Source organism: Podarcis liolepis (genome assembly GCF_965112155.1).
Source record: "Podarcis liolepis genome assembly, chromosome: 11".
Taxonomy (NCBI): domain Eukaryota; kingdom Metazoa; phylum Chordata; class Lepidosauria; order Squamata; family Lacertidae; genus Podarcis; species Podarcis liolepis.
The window spans coordinates 7,126,748-7,146,881 of NC_139565.1; the positions used below are offsets into that span (position 1 = coordinate 7,126,748).

The window sequence follows — 20,134 nt, forward strand, 5'->3', positions numbered from 1 at the left end:
ACATATTTTTAGTACCATGAACACTACTATTATTACCTGCAGCGCCTTTGTGCTGAGGGCACTCTTTTTTAATGTGTCCTTCCCTTCCACAAATAAAGCAACGCTTTTCTCTGTCTTCCTGTCGCTTCCATTTCTCTGCTGGCTGCTTGGGTGTCTTCTCTTTTGCAGTTTCCATTGCTCCCCTACCCAATTTGTTTTTGTTAGGTGTACATATCTGCAATCTCCCATCTTTTAGCAGGACATCTCTTTCTGCAATTTTAACAGGGGTCTCTTTTTCCTCTTTACTTCTTTTTTCTTTGTTTTCTGTGTATCTTTGGTTTTTAAGATCTTCACTCTCATGCCGTCTTCTGGGTCTAAGAATGCATGAATCACAGTAAAATTTATCTTAAGGCAGCCTGAATATGAAAAAATGTACTAAAATCCCCTTAAGGCTTGCTAAATGTCACACTAAAGCATTTATATGTGCTAAGTATTACTACACCAAGGGGCTTCACACCCAGCGTTCCCCAGTGCACTCATAATATTTCCAATCTGCTAACAATGGTTAGGAAATGGGGAACATGTCTGCACTGCTGTCAGTAAAAAATAATGCACAATTAGAGGCATATTATCCTTCAGGAAGACAAAATGTACTTACTTTCTCCGCATGGGACAGTCTTTCATGAAATGCCCAATTTTACCACAAATTCTGCAACATCGATCATTTGGGGCGAGTTCGCCTTCTGTCAGCACCTCTGGGTCAAAAAAATACTCCTAACAAAAATACAAAATGTTAGCATTGAAATGAAATGGGCATTTTTTTCTGACTAATGCAAAATAAGCAAACACTATTACAGCAAGGACTAGTGAAACATCTAAGACAGGGTTCCTAAAGTGTGGCTCACAAGCTGAATTCCGGTGGTTTGAAGGGTGTCCATATTAAATATTTATAATGATTTTAAACTTTATTTTTGTAGATACTTTTATTTCTTATCTATATAATTCAAATTGTAATGCAGTACAATACAGCATAGAACATCTTAATAAAATGTTGTTAGATTTCTAACACACTCACCATTTTTGAAGAGTATTCTTTAGGAAATCCTCTTACCGGGGTGCCAAACACCCTCCTACCATTTATAAAAGCCTTCATTATAAAGTTTGTCACTAGAGTAATCAAAACAAAAACAATGATCAATTAAATGGAAACAGAGTCAGATAAAAGTATATCTCTGTACAACATAATTTATGGCAATCACTTACTTTTTCTTGACAAACCAGCTCCAAGATTGTGATTCAGGTCGAAAGGATCTGCAAGAAGAGTGTTGCAGGTTTTAACAAAACCCATATTAAAATAGCTTGTGAACAAACAGAATCCAAAGAACAAAAAAACTAATGGGAACGCTGGTTACATTTTTAACGCTGAGCCACATTTATAAAACAGATTTCTTCCCCTTCGTCATGTACAAAGAAAGGGAAAACACTGAAGAGTGATCTAAGATTTTGACGACAAGAAGATGAAAAACCTTCAACAAGATAAAGCAATAGTTGTTCAAACTGAAAAACTAAGCCAATCATTTTATTGCAAAAAAATGTATATAGAGAAAAAACTGTAGTACAGGGGACCCCTACTCACTCGGGGGTTCTGTTTGTGGCCACCAAGCAGAGCGAGTGGAGAGTCCCCCGTTCCACCCTCATCATACCACCTTGCGGCGCCGAAAACAGCGCATGTGTCAGTGGGAGCGTGCATGCTGATCGCACGCAAGTGGGGAGACACCTGTATAGTAATTCACAGTCAGAGGGAGTAGGCAGAAAAAGAACCACCAGTAAAGCGTGCCCGATCCTTGTATTTACTAGTTTATTAAGAATAGAGAGGCAGGGATTATATAGATAACGCTGCACGGCCAAACAGAACTAGTCACTTGGGGATTACCAGCATGAGCTCCCTGACAGCTAGCCAATAATATTCTATGTCTATTCAAGGGAAAGCTAGGGCAAATGCAAATCAAGGCAACAAGATATGCAAGAAAGCTGGAGTGATAAAAGGCTGCCCTTTGATGGCCAATATCACGTGCCTAGCATGGCCCATGACACCTCATAAGACACAGAAGGGAGGATTACCAAAACACCTCTATCAGTCTACTTTATATACCGATCTAACTTGGGGTCTAGGGATGTGGGTGGCGCTGTGGTCTAAACCACTGAGACTCTTCGGCTTGCCCATCGGAAGGTCAGCAGTTTGAATCCCCAGGACAGGGTGAGCTCCCATTCTCAGTCCTGCCAACCTAGCACTTCAAAAGCACGTCAAAGTGCAAGTAGATAAATAGGTACCACTCCGATGGGAAAGTAAATGGTGTTTCCGTGCGCTGCTCTGGCTTTGCCAGAAGTGGGTTAGTCATGTTGGCCACATGACCCGGAAGCTGTCTGCGGACAAACATCGGCTCCCTCAGCCAGTAAAGCGAGATGAGCGCCGCAACCCCAGTGTCGTTTGCAACTGGACTTAACTGTTCAGGGGTCCTTTACCTTTACCTAACTTGGGGTCTATTGGTGTTTCCTTCCCCCTATATCTCACATCCCATTGTTTAACACAATGCCTAGCCTAAAGGTAAAGGTAAAGGACCCCTTGATGGTTAAGTCCACTCAAAGACAACTATGGGGTGCAGCACTCATCTCGCTTTCAGGCCAAGGGAGCTGGCATTTGTCCACAGACAGCTTTCTGGGTCATGTGGCCAGCAGGACTAAACCGCTTCTGGTGCAATGGAACACCGTGAACACCAGAGCGCACGCAAACACCATTTACTGTCCCGCCACTGGTATCCATTTATCTACTTGTACAGGTGTGCTTTCGAACTGCTAGGTAGGCAGGAGCTGGGACAGAGCAACAGGAGCTCACCCCGTTGTGCGGATTCAAACCACCAACCGTCTGATCGGCAAGCACAAGAGGCTCAGTGGTTTAGACCACAGCGCCACCTGCATCCCTATAATGCCTAGCCTCCTTAATCTCAATGTATGGGGCAGCTTTTTCATGGACTAGACGCTTCCACAGATGAGTGTCAAAGAAGAAAAGCGAACGTGGTACCCTTCTCAGAAGGCATCAGGAAGCATACTGTGCAGGTGCATTACTGTCAAGTGGACAGCAAATGTTCTGGGCGAGTCAGTGATCTCATCTGTGCTCATGCCAGGTGGGGCTCAGTGCTGAAGCAACAGACCTGTGGTGTCTGCTGTCTCTTCCCACCCCTGCTGGTAAAGGTCCTAGGTCCCCCCTCCCATATTCAGTTGAGCAAAGTGGCAGTTGTGCCAAGGCATTGCTAGTCTACAGTCAGCACCCAATAACTGTGGCATCACAGCTCATGATGCTGTGTTCATACAACAACTCGCGGTGTATTTTTAAAACTAATTTGCCAGTACAATGCTTTTCAAATCAGGTTGCTAAAATGCAAATTCCTTCGAGCAGTTTGCTGCCTATACTGTGACAGACCTTTAACTGTATTACTCCCCCAACAGAAATTAAGCATTTCACCAAACTTGGCCCTTTTGTTCAAATATATTTGTTAAATGATGAATAAAGGCCTCATAATTTAGAGGAATACCTTCAATAACTATGTATTTTGAAGTCCACTGCTTCTTGAATGTTGTAAGCAAACTTTTTCTTCGGATGCAGATAACGTGCTCTTTAAAATCAAATTCTTCAGTATAGAAACGGAGAAGTCCTAGCCATAATTCACCAATGGATTCTTTGTTTTTACCAAAGTCTGGCCAAACTGTAGGCTGGAAGTGAAATATATATATGTATATATCTTTTTCAGGTGTAGACAATAGCATGCAATTTACTGATCTCTTTGCCTAGATGTGTGAATTGTTCCCACTTGTAGAAAGGGTCAATTTGCCAGTTACCCTGGGTCTGCCAGGCTAAAGAGAAGCACACGCTAGCCCAGGGGTCAGCAAACTTTTTCAGCAGGGGGCCAGTCTACTGTCCCTCAGACCTTTTGGGGGGCCGGGCTATTTTTTTTGGGGGGGGGATGGGGGTGGAAATGAACAAATTCCTATGCCCCACAAATAACCCAGAGATGCATTTTAAATAAAAGGACACATTCTACTCATGTAAAAACACGCTGATTCCTGGACCGACCAACGGCCCAGATTTAGAATGCGATTGGGCCAGATTTGGCCCCCGGGCCTTAGTTTGCCTACCCATGGCCTAGCTCTATCCAGTGGGCTGCTGGGCTGTCAAGGTATTGAATTTGTGTGTATGTAAATTATTACAATATATCATAAGCCACATTGAGAATCATTGGATTGAAAGGATGGATACAAGTCTTCTACTAATTTGAGTAAACTGGAGGGTTCCTAACTGAGAACTGCTAGCAAATCTTACGTCTGCTGAGATCCTCGGATCTGGCTGCAAATATTTTGCCAATCATGAGCTACCAAATAAATGATGGGTTAAAATCTACTTGATTGGCAAGCATTCCCAACATGAATTCTGCAAATAGGTGTGATAAGAATGAAACTGTTTTGATAGTTCATGTAAGGAAGGTTCCAACTGCTAAATATATACACCACAATTCAGGTTTGTAAGGGGTTTTTTAGGGTCTTACTTTTATTAACTCCCCAAAAGCCTTTGAAGTGATATTTTTGCACACACATAAACTAATACTTAAGTAAATCAACAACGTTCTGTGGGATAATCTGCCTCATATAATCAACACGTTTAAGTCTAATTAATGAAGGGGTTAAGACCATAGAGTAAGCTGTCCTTGCCAGGCTTAGCTCACCTCAGGAATTACTAATAATCAAGTCTTTGTTTCCCTCTAGCCTACATGTGAACTCCAGTGTGCAAAGTGTTCTGAGCTGCTGCCTCCAGCCACATGGCTCTAACAAGCCTCTTTTAAGTTCCTGTACCAATAATTTAGGAACTTTCGCCATTTTGGAATTAAACAAAGTTTTACTGCCTATGCAACATGAATCTGACCTCTGGACAGTTTAGAAGTGAACCATTTTTATCTTACCAAACATGTGCTCTTTTTTTATGCGAGGGAAAGAGGGAATCTTTGGAAGGAACTTAGAAGGGCATATTTCAAAGGTCTAACGGACTATATTTCCACACTTGGTTGAATATTTTTGATTTGAACTCTCTGCTGGAGTTCTCTCACCAAATAAGACTTGTCTCAAACTCCTTTTATATCTATTTTTTTTTCTTGTCACCAACACATTCTACATTTCACTGTGTAGGCTCTCGTAATGTTTTCTTTCTATCTTGGCAAAAAGGAAGTAGATAAATGCAATGAATGAAGAAATGGGAACAGAACTGGTTCTGATCTAAGTAGCTGCTGACATAAATATTAGTGAATAACTTAAACATCATTTTAAGAGGCCACTAGATCATTAGGATCTTATGAGCACAGTACAGTGGTACCTCGGGTTAAGTACTTAATTCGTTCTGGAGGTCTGTTCTTAACCTGAAACTGTTCTTAACCTGAAGCACCACTTTAGCTAATGGGGCCTCCTGCTGCTGCTGTGCCGCTGGAGCACGATTTCTGTTCTCATCCTGAAGCAAAGTTCTTAACCTGAAGCACTATTTCTGGGTTAGCGGAACCTGAAGCATATGTAACCCGAGGTACCACTGTACTGCCCTTTTCTCATGCCATACAATTGAGGTAAAAATGACCAACAGTGTCACAACGTCCTCTGCAGTTTATAAAAAGTTACAACTGGGATCATGAAACACAAGGTAACATACTTCGTTAAGTCTGAGCAAACTTACTTATTTCCCCCCCAATTTCCCAGGGTCAGTTTGACCTCATTAAAAAGGTTAGCAGTGTAACTTTACTTAAGATTACATAGCAGAGTTGTTTTTGTATTAGCCAGACTCACCAGTTCATCTGTTTTGTCAAAGAAGTAGACATTCCAGCCATCAACTAGAATTTCGGGTTTCTTTGGCTCTTGGTATATCTAAGAAAATAAATATTAAGACTATCAGGGCAGGAGCTTAGTGCTTTTGAGATGTTTTCAAGTGAGTGTGCAAGCGTAACAGGGTAGAATCCAATGCTGTGTGAGCAAAATTCCAGTCCTGCAACAGGACTTTGCTTTCCTCTCTTCCCCAGCCCCCACCGCATTCCCAAAATCTGTTCCAGAGGGTCTCCCGGCAGTGCAGAGCAGTTTTTGAGTGTCTGTAGGGGCTACAAGAAAGGGACGTGGGTGGCGCTGTGGGTTAAACCACAGAGCCTAGGACTTGCCGATCAGAAGGTTGGCGGTTCGAATCCCCGCAATGGGGTGAGCTCCCGTTGCTCGGTCCCAGCTCCTGCCAACCTAGCAGTTTGAAAGCACGTCAAAGTGCAAGTAGATAAATAGGTACCACTCTGGCGGGAAGGTAAACGGCGTTTCCGTGCACTGCTCTGGTTCACCAGAAGCGGCTTAGTCATGCTGCCCACATGACCCGGAAGCTGTACGCCAGCTCCCTCGGCCAATAAAGCAAGATGAGCGCCGCAACCCCAGAGTCGGCCATGACTGGACCTAATGGTCAGGGGTCCCTTTACCCAGCCACAAGAAGGAGGGAAAGGCGAAGTCCCTATGCATAATGTTGTGCGCACACACGCACAGGCTTAAAGTGTGTACCTCTTGAAGAACAGGAATGACAGGAGGGTTTCTCTGCTGAAGGAAGTAGAGCACCATTAGAGTATAGGCATAAGAAGACAGGCTGCCTCTAGATGCATCACCAATATCACACATCTGAAAAGAGGGGTGGAGTAGAAATTAGTGGAAAAACTTAACGGGTGTCACTTTTTCTCCCCCAGTTAACTAGAACATTGATGTACCTTTGTGAAGACTTTCATTGTATAGCAGAGATATTTTACTCTTGGATCAATAGCTGCATAAGAGGACAAGAGTCTTGTGTTATGCAGAGCCTAGAAAGAAATGAGATTAGAATTTTGAGATGGATTGGTGAAGGAGGAGAGCAACTGTATGACTTGGAAAGCTCTCTGAAATAGCTCAGTCAACAGAAACAGCATTATTTCAGAAGCATGCAATTGGAATGTGGATGTACACCACAACCACAATTCTTTTTTACTTGCTATCTAAAAATTAAACAACCTTGTTTTAAAAATACCAAGTGAATAAAACACAGAATTTCAACAAAAATATGCTCAAAATCACAGTGCATGTTTGGACAGATTTTAATATCAGCCATTTCTACAAGTGAAGTGACTACCTTGACCTATTTATTTTTTTGATTTCCCAAACTCTGTTGATCAGTTGTCCACATGAACCCCATTTCTGTTCAACATGAATATGGAAGAACTCATCAATGTAATTTGGAAAGCTGTTTTCCTCCATAACAGTAGCCCCATATCCCATTTGCTATATCTCCAGTGGCTATTAGAAGTGCTTGAATTTCAACTAGGAGATGTTCTTACCAATGTATTATACAAGCTGATGTCTACTTCAAGACCACTTCGTACGTGAAAGAACTTGACAATTGGCACTTTAGCAGTTGTTATCGGTAATATATTTCTTAGACCTATGGAAGTACAAAAATGAAGATTTATACCAGTTGAACTCCAAAGGAATGATGTTGGCTGAAATTCAGCATTGTGAAGTACACAATGATACTTAGGCCACAACCCTATACAGAGTAATTCAGGAATACATCTCACTGAACTGAACACATCTCATTTTTGGCAGTGGTTTTCAACCATGTTCCAAGACATACTTAGGAAGCCTAGGGTTCCATGGAAGCTTATCAGGGATTCCTCAATGTGAAGAACAGTAACAGAAGACAGACAACTTGCACAATACTATTGATCCTTTTTCTGCAATTTACACCCATAGGGGAGTGCTGAGTATATTACAGAGCACAGTCAGTTCAGGAAAAGTGATGGCAAGGCCTCAAAGCCCAGGCTAGCACACTCTACAAATGCCTTATAACGTGTCCCAAAAGTTTTAAAGCTATGGGCTACAACATGACTGGGTTTTCCTATACACTTTGTCCAGTTTTGACAATTCCACCCAGAGGCCATTTTCGGCGGATAAATCTCGCCTATGTCTGGTGGATTCCGGACGTATGGCAGCCCTAATTAACTATGACCAAGCTGACAATGACAATGTTCTTTCAAAAGAGAACAACATGAAACCACACAGATCTGACTAGTGTATTTGTTTTAGCTTTAGAAATATCTATGAAATATCTATGAAGTGCTAGCAGCCTGGCTACAAGAAGACCTGGCTTCATTATTGTTATTCCTCCTAAATTTTATATCTTCATCATTTTATGCAGACAAAGGCTATGCTAATTGTGCAATTTTTTTTTGTTAGGCTTATTCCATCACCACCATTTTAGGTCATTGCAAGAACAGATTTGCACACTTTATGGCAACTAACTTGCATATTTTCATTTTGATTGTGGGCCAATGGCTAAGGGCAGACAGAGTCGCAGATATGTGGGCTAACAGACTTTAAGAATGTATCGCTATTATTGCAGACAGACCAATACTATCAAGTATTGTGCATCCAGGAGGGTTTGGGGGGAAAATTAAAATTTGATTGTTAGGATTCTGTACCAAAAATAAAATGAATGCATGCTAAATCAGGGAAGATGGCCAGTCCACCAATAACTAAGCTAAATTTCTCCATTCATTTATCACATGAATGATATGCAAAGAGAAGTCAATGCAAGTGGCTTTATGGTTTTCAGACATACTAGAAAGCTCTTGTGGCTAAAGTGCATCAAAGGCCTGATCCTAAATTTAAACTCCTTTCATGAGTGTTTTGCATCGGCAGAATCTGAAATTCACAAACACCCTCACACAATTCATGTTCCTGTGTGCATGGTTTAAAAAACAACAAAATACAAACCAACCACATTTTCAGCAACAGTTACCTGAATGTTTCTTGAGCACTCTTGCAAGTTCTTCAATAATTCTTATACAGTCAAGTCCCTGTGATAAAAAAGAATACATCATAATCCTTTTTTAAAGCTTTAAAAACACAGCAATACGACAAAGCTTAAGGAAAAAAATTGCTCCCCAATATTACAATTGCCAGCATTACAATAGGCAGATCAGTGGCTACAACCCGCAGACCTAGTGAAGTTGCCCCACTGGAACAGGAAGTTACATCTGCAAAATGTTTTTGTTCTATTTGTTGGAATGTTTTTTTCTTTTAGATTTTTGTAAGAGGCAAAACCTAATTAAAATTAATTTTAAAAAACAAAATAAAAATTTACATCTGCAAAATGGGACTTCCTTACTACATATGCTCCCCATCCCTTCAGAGGCCTGGTAGAACCCATATAATGGATTTGGGAGCGATGCACCAGGAGAGGAGAGCAAGAGAAAGATCACTCCCAATGTGGTGAGTAGAACTCCTTTGCTTACAGGACAACTTCACTGGAGGTAACCCAATGTGTGGTTTTTTTTAAAGGCCCTCTCATTCATATTGCACTTTTCTTCTATCGTGAACCTGACTGTGTAACAGATCAATCCATACGGCTTTTAGCACCTCCAGTTTAGAAAATAGCAAACATAAACTTGCTGTTGCACTCAATATCTCACAGCCCTGGTCAACTTTTCGTCTGGCTATACAGGTAAAATTTCACAATGAAACCTTTCATAATTCCAGTTTCTTGTTAAGGCTAGGAGGGAGGGGGAGAAAAGTAAAGGCACTTTTTTCTGTTTCCTGCAAGAGACAGACCAAGGCCAATCTGCTATTGGGAAAAGACTGGCCATCGTGAACAAGCAACAGCACTAATGTGTACAGGTTGCCCGCAAGACACAGGTGTCTCTTTTTTTGCCTTCCCGTGCAATAGGTTCCTGTACCCAACTACACCAGATTTACATAACGAATAGACTGTTTTCAAGTGCAAATTGTTGTGACTTTGTTTATTCTCCTTCCCACTTCACACATCTGAAGCAGTTGCCAGTGAAAGCTGTGCAATTTTTAAAAACCCAGAAATAAATAGTCACCATGATCAAGGTGTCACTAATATTTTAGGAGCTATGTCGGTGGTTTTATGCTGGTATCAATGCAACAACAGCATTGTAAGTGATAGATTCAGGTAGGTAGCCGTGTTGGTCTGACACAGTCAAAATATATAAATATATAACATATAAAAAAATTGTCTGATAGCACCTTAAAAGTAAAGGGGCCCCTGACCATTAGGTCCAGTCGTGACCGACTCTGGGGTTGCGGTACTCATCTCACTTTATTGGCCGAGGGAGCCGGCGTATAGCTTCCGGGTCATGTGGCCAGCATGACTAAGCCGCTTCTGGCGAACCAGAGCAGTGCACGGAAACGCCGTTTACCTTCCTGCCGGAGCGGTACCTATTTATCTACTTGCACTTTGATGTGCTTTCGAACTGCTAGGTTGGCAGGAGCTGAGACCAAGCAACGGGAGCTCAGCCAACCTTCTGATCAGCAAGTCCTAGGCTCTGTGGTTTAACTCACAGCGCCACCCGCATCCCTTTTAGCACCTTAGAGACCAACTAAGGTTGTTCTTGGTATAAGCTTTTGTGTGCATGAAGAAGTGTTGGTCTCTAAGGTGCTCCTGGACAATTTTTTTAATTGAACATTGTAAGTGATTACTCAATACTCACTTTGATGTAAAGGAAAAGAAAGTGGCTTTATCTGAAATCCATCTGGAATCTAAAAGAGTGAACCTGCTCATTTACCAGCCTCTCTTGTTTTCTTGCACTGAATAGATTATGATTAACTAGACATGTCTGTGTGTGCACTTGGAACACTATCAGCTTAGGGGGGAAAAACCTGAGAAAGATGCTTAGTAGATGAGCCTATGTCTTCCAGAGGAATGAACTTTTGCTGGCACAATGGAATCTCCCCTTCTTCTGCCCCCTGCACTGCAAACTGGAGGTTTGGAGAACCCTCAGGAGGAGGGGAAGGGGAACAAGAGGAAGGGGGAACAGCCCACTGTGCAACTGAGTATCACCCATAAACACACTTATTTGTACTTGTTGTGTTGCTCATGTTAAAAAGGCTACCTCAGCTGTCTCCAGACCATCAACTGTCATACAAATATCGAGATCACTTTGCTTGAAGCCAAATCCATTCTTTGAAGAGCCAAATAAGTTTAATTTAGTGCCTGTAAAGGAGGATGTATTTCAGAGAATTATTTGAGCACATTAGCATTCGTTAGTAATAAATATTGGACAATTAGGCCAAGAATAAAGAAAGCAAGCTGTAATAAATATAAAGCATATCCTTAAATTTTCTGCTAGGTAACACATTCTGTAGTAACTGGATTGAGATTAGTGACCTAAGGACATCATAAAAATTACTTTAGTACTTTGAAAATAAATATAATCACAAAGAACACCTGGAAACTCTTGTCTGATGAAATTTTCAAGATTTTGCCGTATATATTCACGAGCCTGGTCTTCTATAATGTTTGGAGCAAAGTCCTCTGTTGAAGAGACAGCATATATTCATTTAGAATCAGAATTATGATAGCAAGTAGATGCACTAGAAAGACAATTTCTTTTATAATAATAATATTATGCTACACGTTAATTGACTGACGGTATATCTAGTTAACTTGAGGCATCAATATGAAATCTATAATGCAATACCCAATGCTGTTAGCCTAAAGTAACAGAACCAATTACAACATATAAATCTACATTTTTGGACAAAAACTTTGTGATTAGACTGTATCTGATATTGTGGTAAGCAGTGATGTAAGAACAATGACATATACTTTACATTTTATATTAAATGCTAGGTAATATACAACTTCCCAATGAATGTATATTTTTAAAGTGTTTTAAGCAATACGCATTAGTGTACAGCCTCAGCAGTGGACCTGGTTTGGAAATTGCCAAATAGCTGCAAAACAGTGAGGGATGGCATGATTGGCAGCAGAGAAAATTGCAGGTAGGCAGAGGCACTTAATTCTTCCAACTACTTCCAACTTTCTTCTGCTCTCATCTTACAACCCTACCTCCAGAAATCATTTTCTCCAGCGATCTGCAAACACACTCCCAAACTCTAACTTGGCAGAAGATTGTTGAGTGGAAAATAGCCCAATTTTGGGAAATACTAAGAAAAATTACTTGACCCTGTTTATTTTGTACAAGTATTAATTTCCAAAAACTTTCAACCAAAATGAAGTTCAGTCAACTTACTATAACACTGGATGCACACTTGATCCAAAGTATTTAAGAACTTGGGTGTTAATGGTGGCAAAGGGTCTAGCTCAATTTTTTTGAAGTCTTCTGGGCAGTCCCTCTTTAGATGACCTTCTCGCTTACATAGGCTACACACAACTGTAGGTGACTGTATCAAAGAGAAAGGAAGACATCCTTAAAACTTTTTTCTTCTCTGAGCTAAAGTACACTCTCAAGCTTGCTAAATGATAAGTGGGAACAAGGCCTGGTAGGAGACAGCAAACATCACCTAGCTTAAAGTATAAATGGGGAGATAATGAATATATCTGTTATCAGGAATGGCCAGACTATGGTCAATGACACTCTCTGTACATCAGTAACAGCTTATCATATTATACATGTCTGACTGCAACTTCCAACTGTCATGTCATACGGACCGTGTTGAAAGCCTGCCATGCTATTTGCTCAAACCTGTGAATATTTTGACATGTGGCAGAAACTCAAAATAACAGTCAGCTTGATTATGGATTGTAGAAATTATAATGCATCAATGTAATTTTTTTCATTAAAAAAACAAATAGAAAACTTGTTCCTCTAGTCCCGATTTATGACTCTGGAATTAAATGACATTTGTGGGACCAAACACACAGCCTCTAATGTGGATTAGTCCTGCCTCTACAGATTAACATGCAATGGAATGAAGGAACTGCAGCATAAATAGTATTTTACAATTTAGATGTTATTACCTTGCCTTTTGTGAAAGAGTATTTATTAAACTCATAGAAGAAGTCAGATTTGCCACATTGGTCTATGAGCATGTTGCTTTCCAAAGACGCTTCTTTTTCAACATTATCTTCTTTATCCAAATCTGCCCTTGGAGGGTCATCTGCATTCTTCCTGAACTCACTGTCTTCATATTTGACAGAAATAAACAATTCTTCCTCTTCCGATAGAGGCTCTTCAACGCCAGATCCAGTGTACGTGTTATCCAGCTCATCTTCAGTATTGATAACATTCCCAAGTTGTCTCTGGTTTATGATACTCTGAACTTCCTCCTCCTCTTCCTCTTCTTCTTCCTCCTCTTCTTCCACTTCCTCCTCCTCCGAATTATCCATTTCAAATACTTGCTCCTGAGTTGCTGGTTCCAGTTTGATCAGGGAATCATCCAGTTCATCAGTTCCTTCTGTGCTCTCTGCATCCATGTCAACCTTATCGTCTAGCCCACCGCCGCATTCTGAACCAAACCCGTCAAGAGCAGCTACTGTATTCTGAAAATTCTCCATATCAGAAATGCTGTCAGTTTCAACATCATGCTCACCAGCTGGAACGGCAAGATCTCCACTTTCACTGTCTTCATCCAAACCTTGATTGATACCCAAACGTCCCTGCCATTTTCTATCCCGTTCGGGCCCATCTTCTTCTTCCTCTTCATTTCCACTCTCTGTCTCCTCACAGCTCGGTTTATATTCCTCATTGTCGCCCGAAATAAATTCCTCAATTATGCAGTCTGAGTCCTCATGGGAAACACCTAAATGCTCTATATCGTCTGCCAACTGCTCTTCCACAAAGCTTTCAGCACCAAACACCTGAGAAGGATCCAGCGCAGGTTCCTGAGGAAAATAAGAACTTTTCATGCTAGCAGTTACACAGCTGTCCATTGGCGATTTCTCTGCCTCGTCATGTGCATTTTGTATGTCAGGGATGCCAGGTTTAAGAGCACTCTTCTCCGGCTCTGAGAGTGCCAAGGATTCAGCAGGTCTCTTTTGGTTGTTTTTTGTACTTTGTTTATGGGGCAAGGCAAAATACTTGTAAGTTGCCCGTAAGCAGTGAAGAATATATTCATAAACCAGTTGACTATTAAGGGTTCTTGCCACATTCCTCTTCACAGAGTAAGGATCTGGGGGAAACAAGAGTCAAAGTCAACTATATCTTACTGAAGGTGTTAAAGTAGGTCTTAATATTATCATCCCCCCCCCCCCCAAGTCTAGGTGGATAATAAGATTTCCTCTTGGCACTCAAAAGATCATAAAGGAGGCATCTCTGGGAAGCCTCTCTCCATAGCAGACACCCACTTCACAGATTTATCTATCACATCTGAGGCATGAATAAAACACACTTAAAGCTACATAAACAGATGGCTATTAAAAACCCACAGGATTTACTTCAATCTTTGAACTTAATAGAAAGCAATGAAGCTTTTTAGCCAACAGCAAGCTACAGAAAGCAGGAGTGGCTAACCTTTAGCCCTCTAAGATCCCATTGAGAATACAGCGGCCACCAGTCCTGACCACTGGCTACTCTGACTGGGGCTGATAGGAGTTGAGAGTCTCAATATAATAAAACCTGCCCACCAGGTGATATGGGTCATTATGCCCGGACTGTGAAATTCCGCTCAATGCCTCATTGACAATAGGTCAAAACATTTTCATTTAGGTGAGCATGCTTGTTGAGTCCAACTGCCCTGGTTTTGGGGGGTGCTACTGTTTCTGTTCAAAGGGACGCGGGTGGTGCTGTGGGTTAAACCACAGAGCCTAGGACTTGCCGATCAGAAGGTTGGCGGTTTGAATCCCCGCGACGGGGTGAGCTCCCGTTGCTCGGTCCCAGCTCCTGCCAATCTAGCAGTTCGGTCCCAGCTCCTGCCAATCTAGCAGTTCGAAAGCACGTCAAAGTGCAAGTAGATAAAAAGGTACCGCTGCGGCGGGAAGGTAACCGGCGTTTCCGTGTGCTGCTCTGGTTCGCCAGAAGCGGCTTAGTCATGATGGCCACATGACAGTGAGCTGTATGCTGGCTCCCTCGGCCAGTAAAGCGAGATGAGCGCCACAACCCCAGAGTCAGCCACGACTGGACCTAATGGTCAGGGGTCCCTTTACCCTTTACCTTACTGTTACTGTTCATGTAATGTGGTTATTACTTGAGTTTATTCTGCTTTGGTTTTATTGTTTTATACTTGAAACTGTAAGCCACCCTGAAATATTTTGCAGCAACTGATTCTCTCTAGGAGCTACTTTACACAGCTGCTTGAGGTGAGGTGAGGTGGGGTGGGGTGTGTGCATAAACCACCTAATCTTTACCTCCGAGTGATGCAGTGATAAAACCCGAATATTCGGGCCATGAAAAGTTAAAGTGTGGCTTATATTCGCAGCCTTATCACATGGCTCCCCCCCCCCCAAGCAGCCCGGGAGCGTGGAACAAAGGCGTGTGTTGAGATTCTTGCATTGTAAGCCCCACGGAGAGCCTCAAGGTCCATAAATAGCAACACTCTAGAGGTCCCGGGCCCTAAGGAAGTCAGATTAGCCTCAACCAGAGCCAGGGCCTTTTCAACACTGGCTCTGGCCTGGTGGAACGCTCTGTCTCATGAGACCAGGGCCCTGCAGGATCTGATTTCTTTCTGCAGGGCCTGTAAGACAGAGTTGTTCCGCCTGGCCTTTGGCTTGGAGCCAGTTTGATTCCCTCCCCCCCTTTCTTTTTCCTTTCTCCTCCTGTGATGAGGCTGCATTTTAATATTTTAATGTTTCACTATTTTAATGTTGTATTTTTAATCTTGTTTTTAAGTTGTATTCATTCAACTTGTTTTTATTATTGCTTGTTAGCCGCCCTGAGCCTGGCCTTGGCTGGGGAGGGCGGGGCATAAATAAATTATTATTATTATTATTATTATTATTATTATTATTGCACTAGATGGCTCCAGAGGTCCCTTCCAACTCGTGACCAGCAGGTGCACAGAGATGGCTTGCCACAAAGAACCAGTAGTAATGGAGACCAATGTAAAGGCATGCTCAGCGGAACTGTTGTTCCATGCGCCATGGCCAAAACCAAGAGTCCTTAGATAGTCGTAATGAACACAAATAGAGAAAACAACAAAACAAAACTTAGTCTGAGTTTTCTCAGCTGTAGCTAATACTGACAGTAAGACCTGTCTGGAGGTTTTTAAGCAGAGGTTGGATGGCCACCTATCATATATGATTTAGTTGAGATTCCTGCATTGGACTAGATGACCCCAGGGTCCCTTCACACTCTACAGTTCTAAGATTGAATGATTTGAGTGGTACCTGCTTCAGAAGAATGTCAAAAGGGGGGAAGGATAGTCTGCTTTAAATGCCAAACAATACACATTTCTCCAACAGGTAATACAAACTGGAACTTCCTGCAAACGAACTACTTTCAAATACCTTCCACAGCAATCCGCTTTTTAGGCCAGTCCTTCGATTCACGAGACACTTTTTCTTTGAGGCGTATGCTAATGACTAAGTCAGCCAAATTAAACTCCAGGGCGTAGAAACGAAGCAGTTCAACCCAGAGCTGTCCAACTGGGACTAAACATTGATGATCCGAATCAAACACTAAAGGAACCTGCCAATGAAAACCAAGGCTGGATTATCTGATTTGCCTGGCATCTGCGCTCCAAAGCTAAAAAAAAGGCAGTATCACACTTTGGCCTAGATTTGAAGATTTAAGTTCAAGTGCAGTGGACCCTCGGGTTACGTACCGCTCTGGATACGTAATCTTCGGGTTGCGAAAGCGGCAAACCTGGAAGTATTTTTCCGGGTTCCGCCGCTTGCGCATGCGAGCACTCTGCACGCCACACACATGCACAGAAGCGCTCTAGCGTGTTGCGCACATGCGCAAAAGCGGTGCCTTTGGTTATGGATTTTCGGGGGTGTGCACGGACCCCTGGAATGAATTAAATTTGTATCCAGAGGGTCCACTGTAGGAGAAAGAGAGCTGTAATCCGGAATTTACCATATATTCCCCTGTACTGTATTTGCCTTCATCCACTGTCACGCTGGGACCAAGTAAGCCTGCACCCAAATGAGCCCACCAGGGGAGCGAGCAGGTGGCCTAGGAAGGCCTTCCCACACTGGGGAATGAAGGGAAAGAAAGCCTTTCTCCTCTTCGTCTCTCCCTCCCCGCCACTGTCACCAAGGAAAGGAAGTTTGCATTTAAAAACAGCAGACTTCCTTCTCTGGGAGGCAGCAGAACAGCACGGGGAGATGAGGGGGAGACTTGCTCCCCTTCACCCACCACCAGTGGTAGCAGGAGAGCACAGGGATAGGCAAGCTGTGAGGTGGTGCTTCTTTTGCCTGAGCTGTAAAGCAAAATGGGCGGAGGCAGCAGCCCCTAGACAAGGGCTAATAAATCTGCAGCTGTATAGTGCAACCCCGTACTCAGATCAGCAAGATGTGCCAAAAAAATCATGGGATTAGATAATACCGAAGTATTTTAGGGACCCAAAGACAGACAACAGAATTTCTATCTGACATTATTAAAGCTGGAAGTACAGTCATACCTCTTGTTATGTTTGCTTCAGGTTGTGCGTTTTCAGGTTGTGTCCTGTGGCAACCCGGAAGTACCGGAAAGGGTTACTTCCGGGTTTCGCTGCTCGCGCAGACGCGCAAAATGACGTCGCGTGCATGTGCAGAAGTGGCGAATCGCGACCCGTGCATGTTGCGTTCTGCTCATGTTGCGAACAGGGCTCCGGAACGGATCCCATTCGCAACCAGAGGTACCACTGCACTTGACTTCAAACATCAGATTATCAGAGCACAAGCTTCATTAGACAGGATCTACCAAATATTTTGACATAATTCTTCAAAATCATCAGACAGTACCTTCAACAGACATATGTATAAAAAAAGCGTTTGAGGCAATATAAAAAACAGCAGAATAGTTTCTTGTTTAATTCTAGATTGCTGCTACTTTTTAAAAATAAAAGTGTGTGAAGGGTTTAAAACTTAAATTCCAGTCTTAAAATTGATACCTTTCCCCGCTTAGGAGAAGTTTCCTTTGAAGAGCCAGGATCCTCGACAGCAGGATTGTGCTCCCAGACCACAATGTCATCTTCAACTTCTTTTAGATTGAAGTTCACTAGTTTGTTCAACGAAAACCCTCCAATCTAGCAACAGGGGAAGAGAAAATGATTAGAAGTCAAATTCCTCTCAGCAAGCTTCCCGTGAGTCTAGGATTATCCCCCCCTGAACAGTCACTGTCCACTAAGACCCCACCAAGCTTCAAAAAAGACTATAATTTTTTCTTCCAGTTCCTCATCGCTTTGCACATACAATGTTATCTCCTCTGACATTACTTTTGCTAGTCACATGGCTTATAGATGACTTGGATTTTTTGTTATGAGCCAATACTGCTACCTTAATTTTTTGCTTTATGTCTGCCTTTCTTGTGTTTTTTTAAAAAAAACACCACACACACACACACCCTCACCTTCCTAAAATTGCACTCGAGGTAGCTTGTCAAGATCATCGATATAAATACAATAAATAATCTAAACATATAAAAACAGGAGCCAAACCAAAACTATTGATATAGCAGGAGAAGAAGAAGAAGAGTTTGGATTTGATATCCCGCTTTATCGCTACCCGAAGGAGTCTCAAAGAGGCCTACATTCTCCTTTCCCTTCCTCCCCCACAACGAACACTCTGTGAGGTGAGTGAGGCTGAGAGACTTCAGAGAAGCGTGACTAGCCCAAGGTCAGCCAGCAGCTGAAGGTGGAGGAGCGAGGAAGCGAACCCGGTTCCCCAGATTACAAATCTACCGCTCTTAGCCACTACACCACACTGGCTAAAATCTTGCACACTGGTAAAATCTTGCACAGGTGAACGGGTCGACTCTTCAGAGACTCTGGACCCAAATAGCTGAGGGTGTTAAAGTTCAACATCAGCACTTTGAACTGTGCTTGGAAGATATGGTCATCATCACAATCCCTGTTAATAACTCCATCACCATATTCTGAACCAGATGAACTTGGGATTTCATCAACTTGAATACTGTGATGTCATCTGCTAACCTCACTGTTCAGACAGACAGACTCCAGGTAATTTATTAATTTAAGTATCAATGCAGGTCCTTGCGGGACCTCACTGTTCACTCTCTTCCACTTAACAATTTGGAAGAGGGTTTTTTTAAAAAAAATCTTACAACATAACTGCTAGTTATGCTAGTCTTTGATAAAGAAGTTTCTCCAAAACCTTTCGAAACCTCATATAATATCTGCCAGATCAGATGTGAATGGCAAACCATGATTTCGTCAGATTGGGGTGTATTAAAGCTGTGCACATGAGGAAAGCAAGAGGAAACATTTGAGCTTGTGGAACTCAGAGGATTGTCTAGATGCTGCTACTGTTTAAAATGCATTCTTTCTCTCTCTTCAATACTTTATATAGAAGTTTAAGAAACCTTTATGCAAGGCACGCTTACCCATGATCCTAAATATACAGGAAGAAAGGGTTCTTTCCTCTGTTGCAGAAAGAAAATGACCATTAAAGCAAAGACATAAGGTGGTAAGCCACCCTCTTCAGGACGATCTGCACAACAGAGCTATAAGAAAGGAAAAGGAAAAGAAAACATTCATTGAAGAGCACTGCGAGCAAGCTTCAGAATCCTATTAGATGTGGCCTGCTGTTAAGGTAATGCTGCTATAGTATGGAGATCACAAGCACCCTGCAGGCTCACATCCTTCTACGTCCCCCACTTTCGATATGTGAATTCCCCCACCCGGCTTTCACGTTTAGAGCAAAGATAGAGAAGTGTTACATATGAACAGGAACTTCCACTCAGATAAAACTGTTTGCAAACCCACTTCTCAAATCAAAATGTTTATTCGGCTTTACGCCCATCATAAAGAACAACACACAAAACAAATCAAATAAAACAGCGGTCTCGTACAAGCCACAAGTAATATAACACAATTCACAGCTCACAAGGACAAATATTGGCAATTCAAAAGAAAAATTTAAGATTAAGGTTAAAAATTTAGGCACTACGCTAAAATCAATATCTGATGTCAGTATCGAAAATTCTTATAGCTATCAATAATCAGTTAACATTCCATTCCGTCTCTTATACGAGAGGACGGCTGTTAGGAATTTAGCAACCCCACTTCTATCCACGGCTAGCCAAGCATCATTGTAGCTATTAACACGCTACCATTATCAGCTCTGAAAATGAACAGAATGGGAGAATTTACGCATCAGAGGAGGGGCAGAGGAAGGTGTGTGAGCTCAAAGAGCACTTCCAATCACCTA

General features: G+C 42.1%; 1 protein-coding gene across 1 annotated transcript in view; it reads right to left on the reverse strand.

Annotated features, from left to right (window-relative positions):
* Positions 1 to 20,134, reverse strand: part of TUT7 (terminal uridylyl transferase 7) — a 42,685-nt gene that overhangs the window by 3,293 nt on the left and 19,258 nt on the right. The window contains exons 10-26 of the mRNA XM_083464753.1: positions 19,308 to 19,427; positions 17,857 to 17,991; positions 16,268 to 16,448; positions 12,845 to 13,995; positions 12,117 to 12,267; positions 11,309 to 11,395; positions 10,974 to 11,074; positions 8,858 to 8,915; positions 7,395 to 7,498; positions 6,795 to 6,884; positions 6,595 to 6,708; positions 5,854 to 5,931; positions 3,570 to 3,747; positions 1,243 to 1,290; positions 1,055 to 1,146; positions 638 to 753; positions 37 to 353 (exon numbers count right to left, since the gene is read on the reverse strand). Coding sequence (XP_083320879.1) covers positions 37 to 353; positions 638 to 753; positions 1,055 to 1,146; positions 1,243 to 1,290; positions 3,570 to 3,747; positions 5,854 to 5,931; positions 6,595 to 6,708; positions 6,795 to 6,884; positions 7,395 to 7,498; positions 8,858 to 8,915; positions 10,974 to 11,074; positions 11,309 to 11,395; positions 12,117 to 12,267; positions 12,845 to 13,995; positions 16,268 to 16,448; positions 17,857 to 17,991; positions 19,308 to 19,427 — 3,121 coding nt within the window. The remainder of the gene's footprint in view (positions 1 to 36; positions 354 to 637; positions 754 to 1,054; positions 1,147 to 1,242; positions 1,291 to 3,569; positions 3,748 to 5,853; positions 5,932 to 6,594; positions 6,709 to 6,794; positions 6,885 to 7,394; positions 7,499 to 8,857; positions 8,916 to 10,973; positions 11,075 to 11,308; positions 11,396 to 12,116; positions 12,268 to 12,844; positions 13,996 to 16,267; positions 16,449 to 17,856; positions 17,992 to 19,307; positions 19,428 to 20,134) is intronic.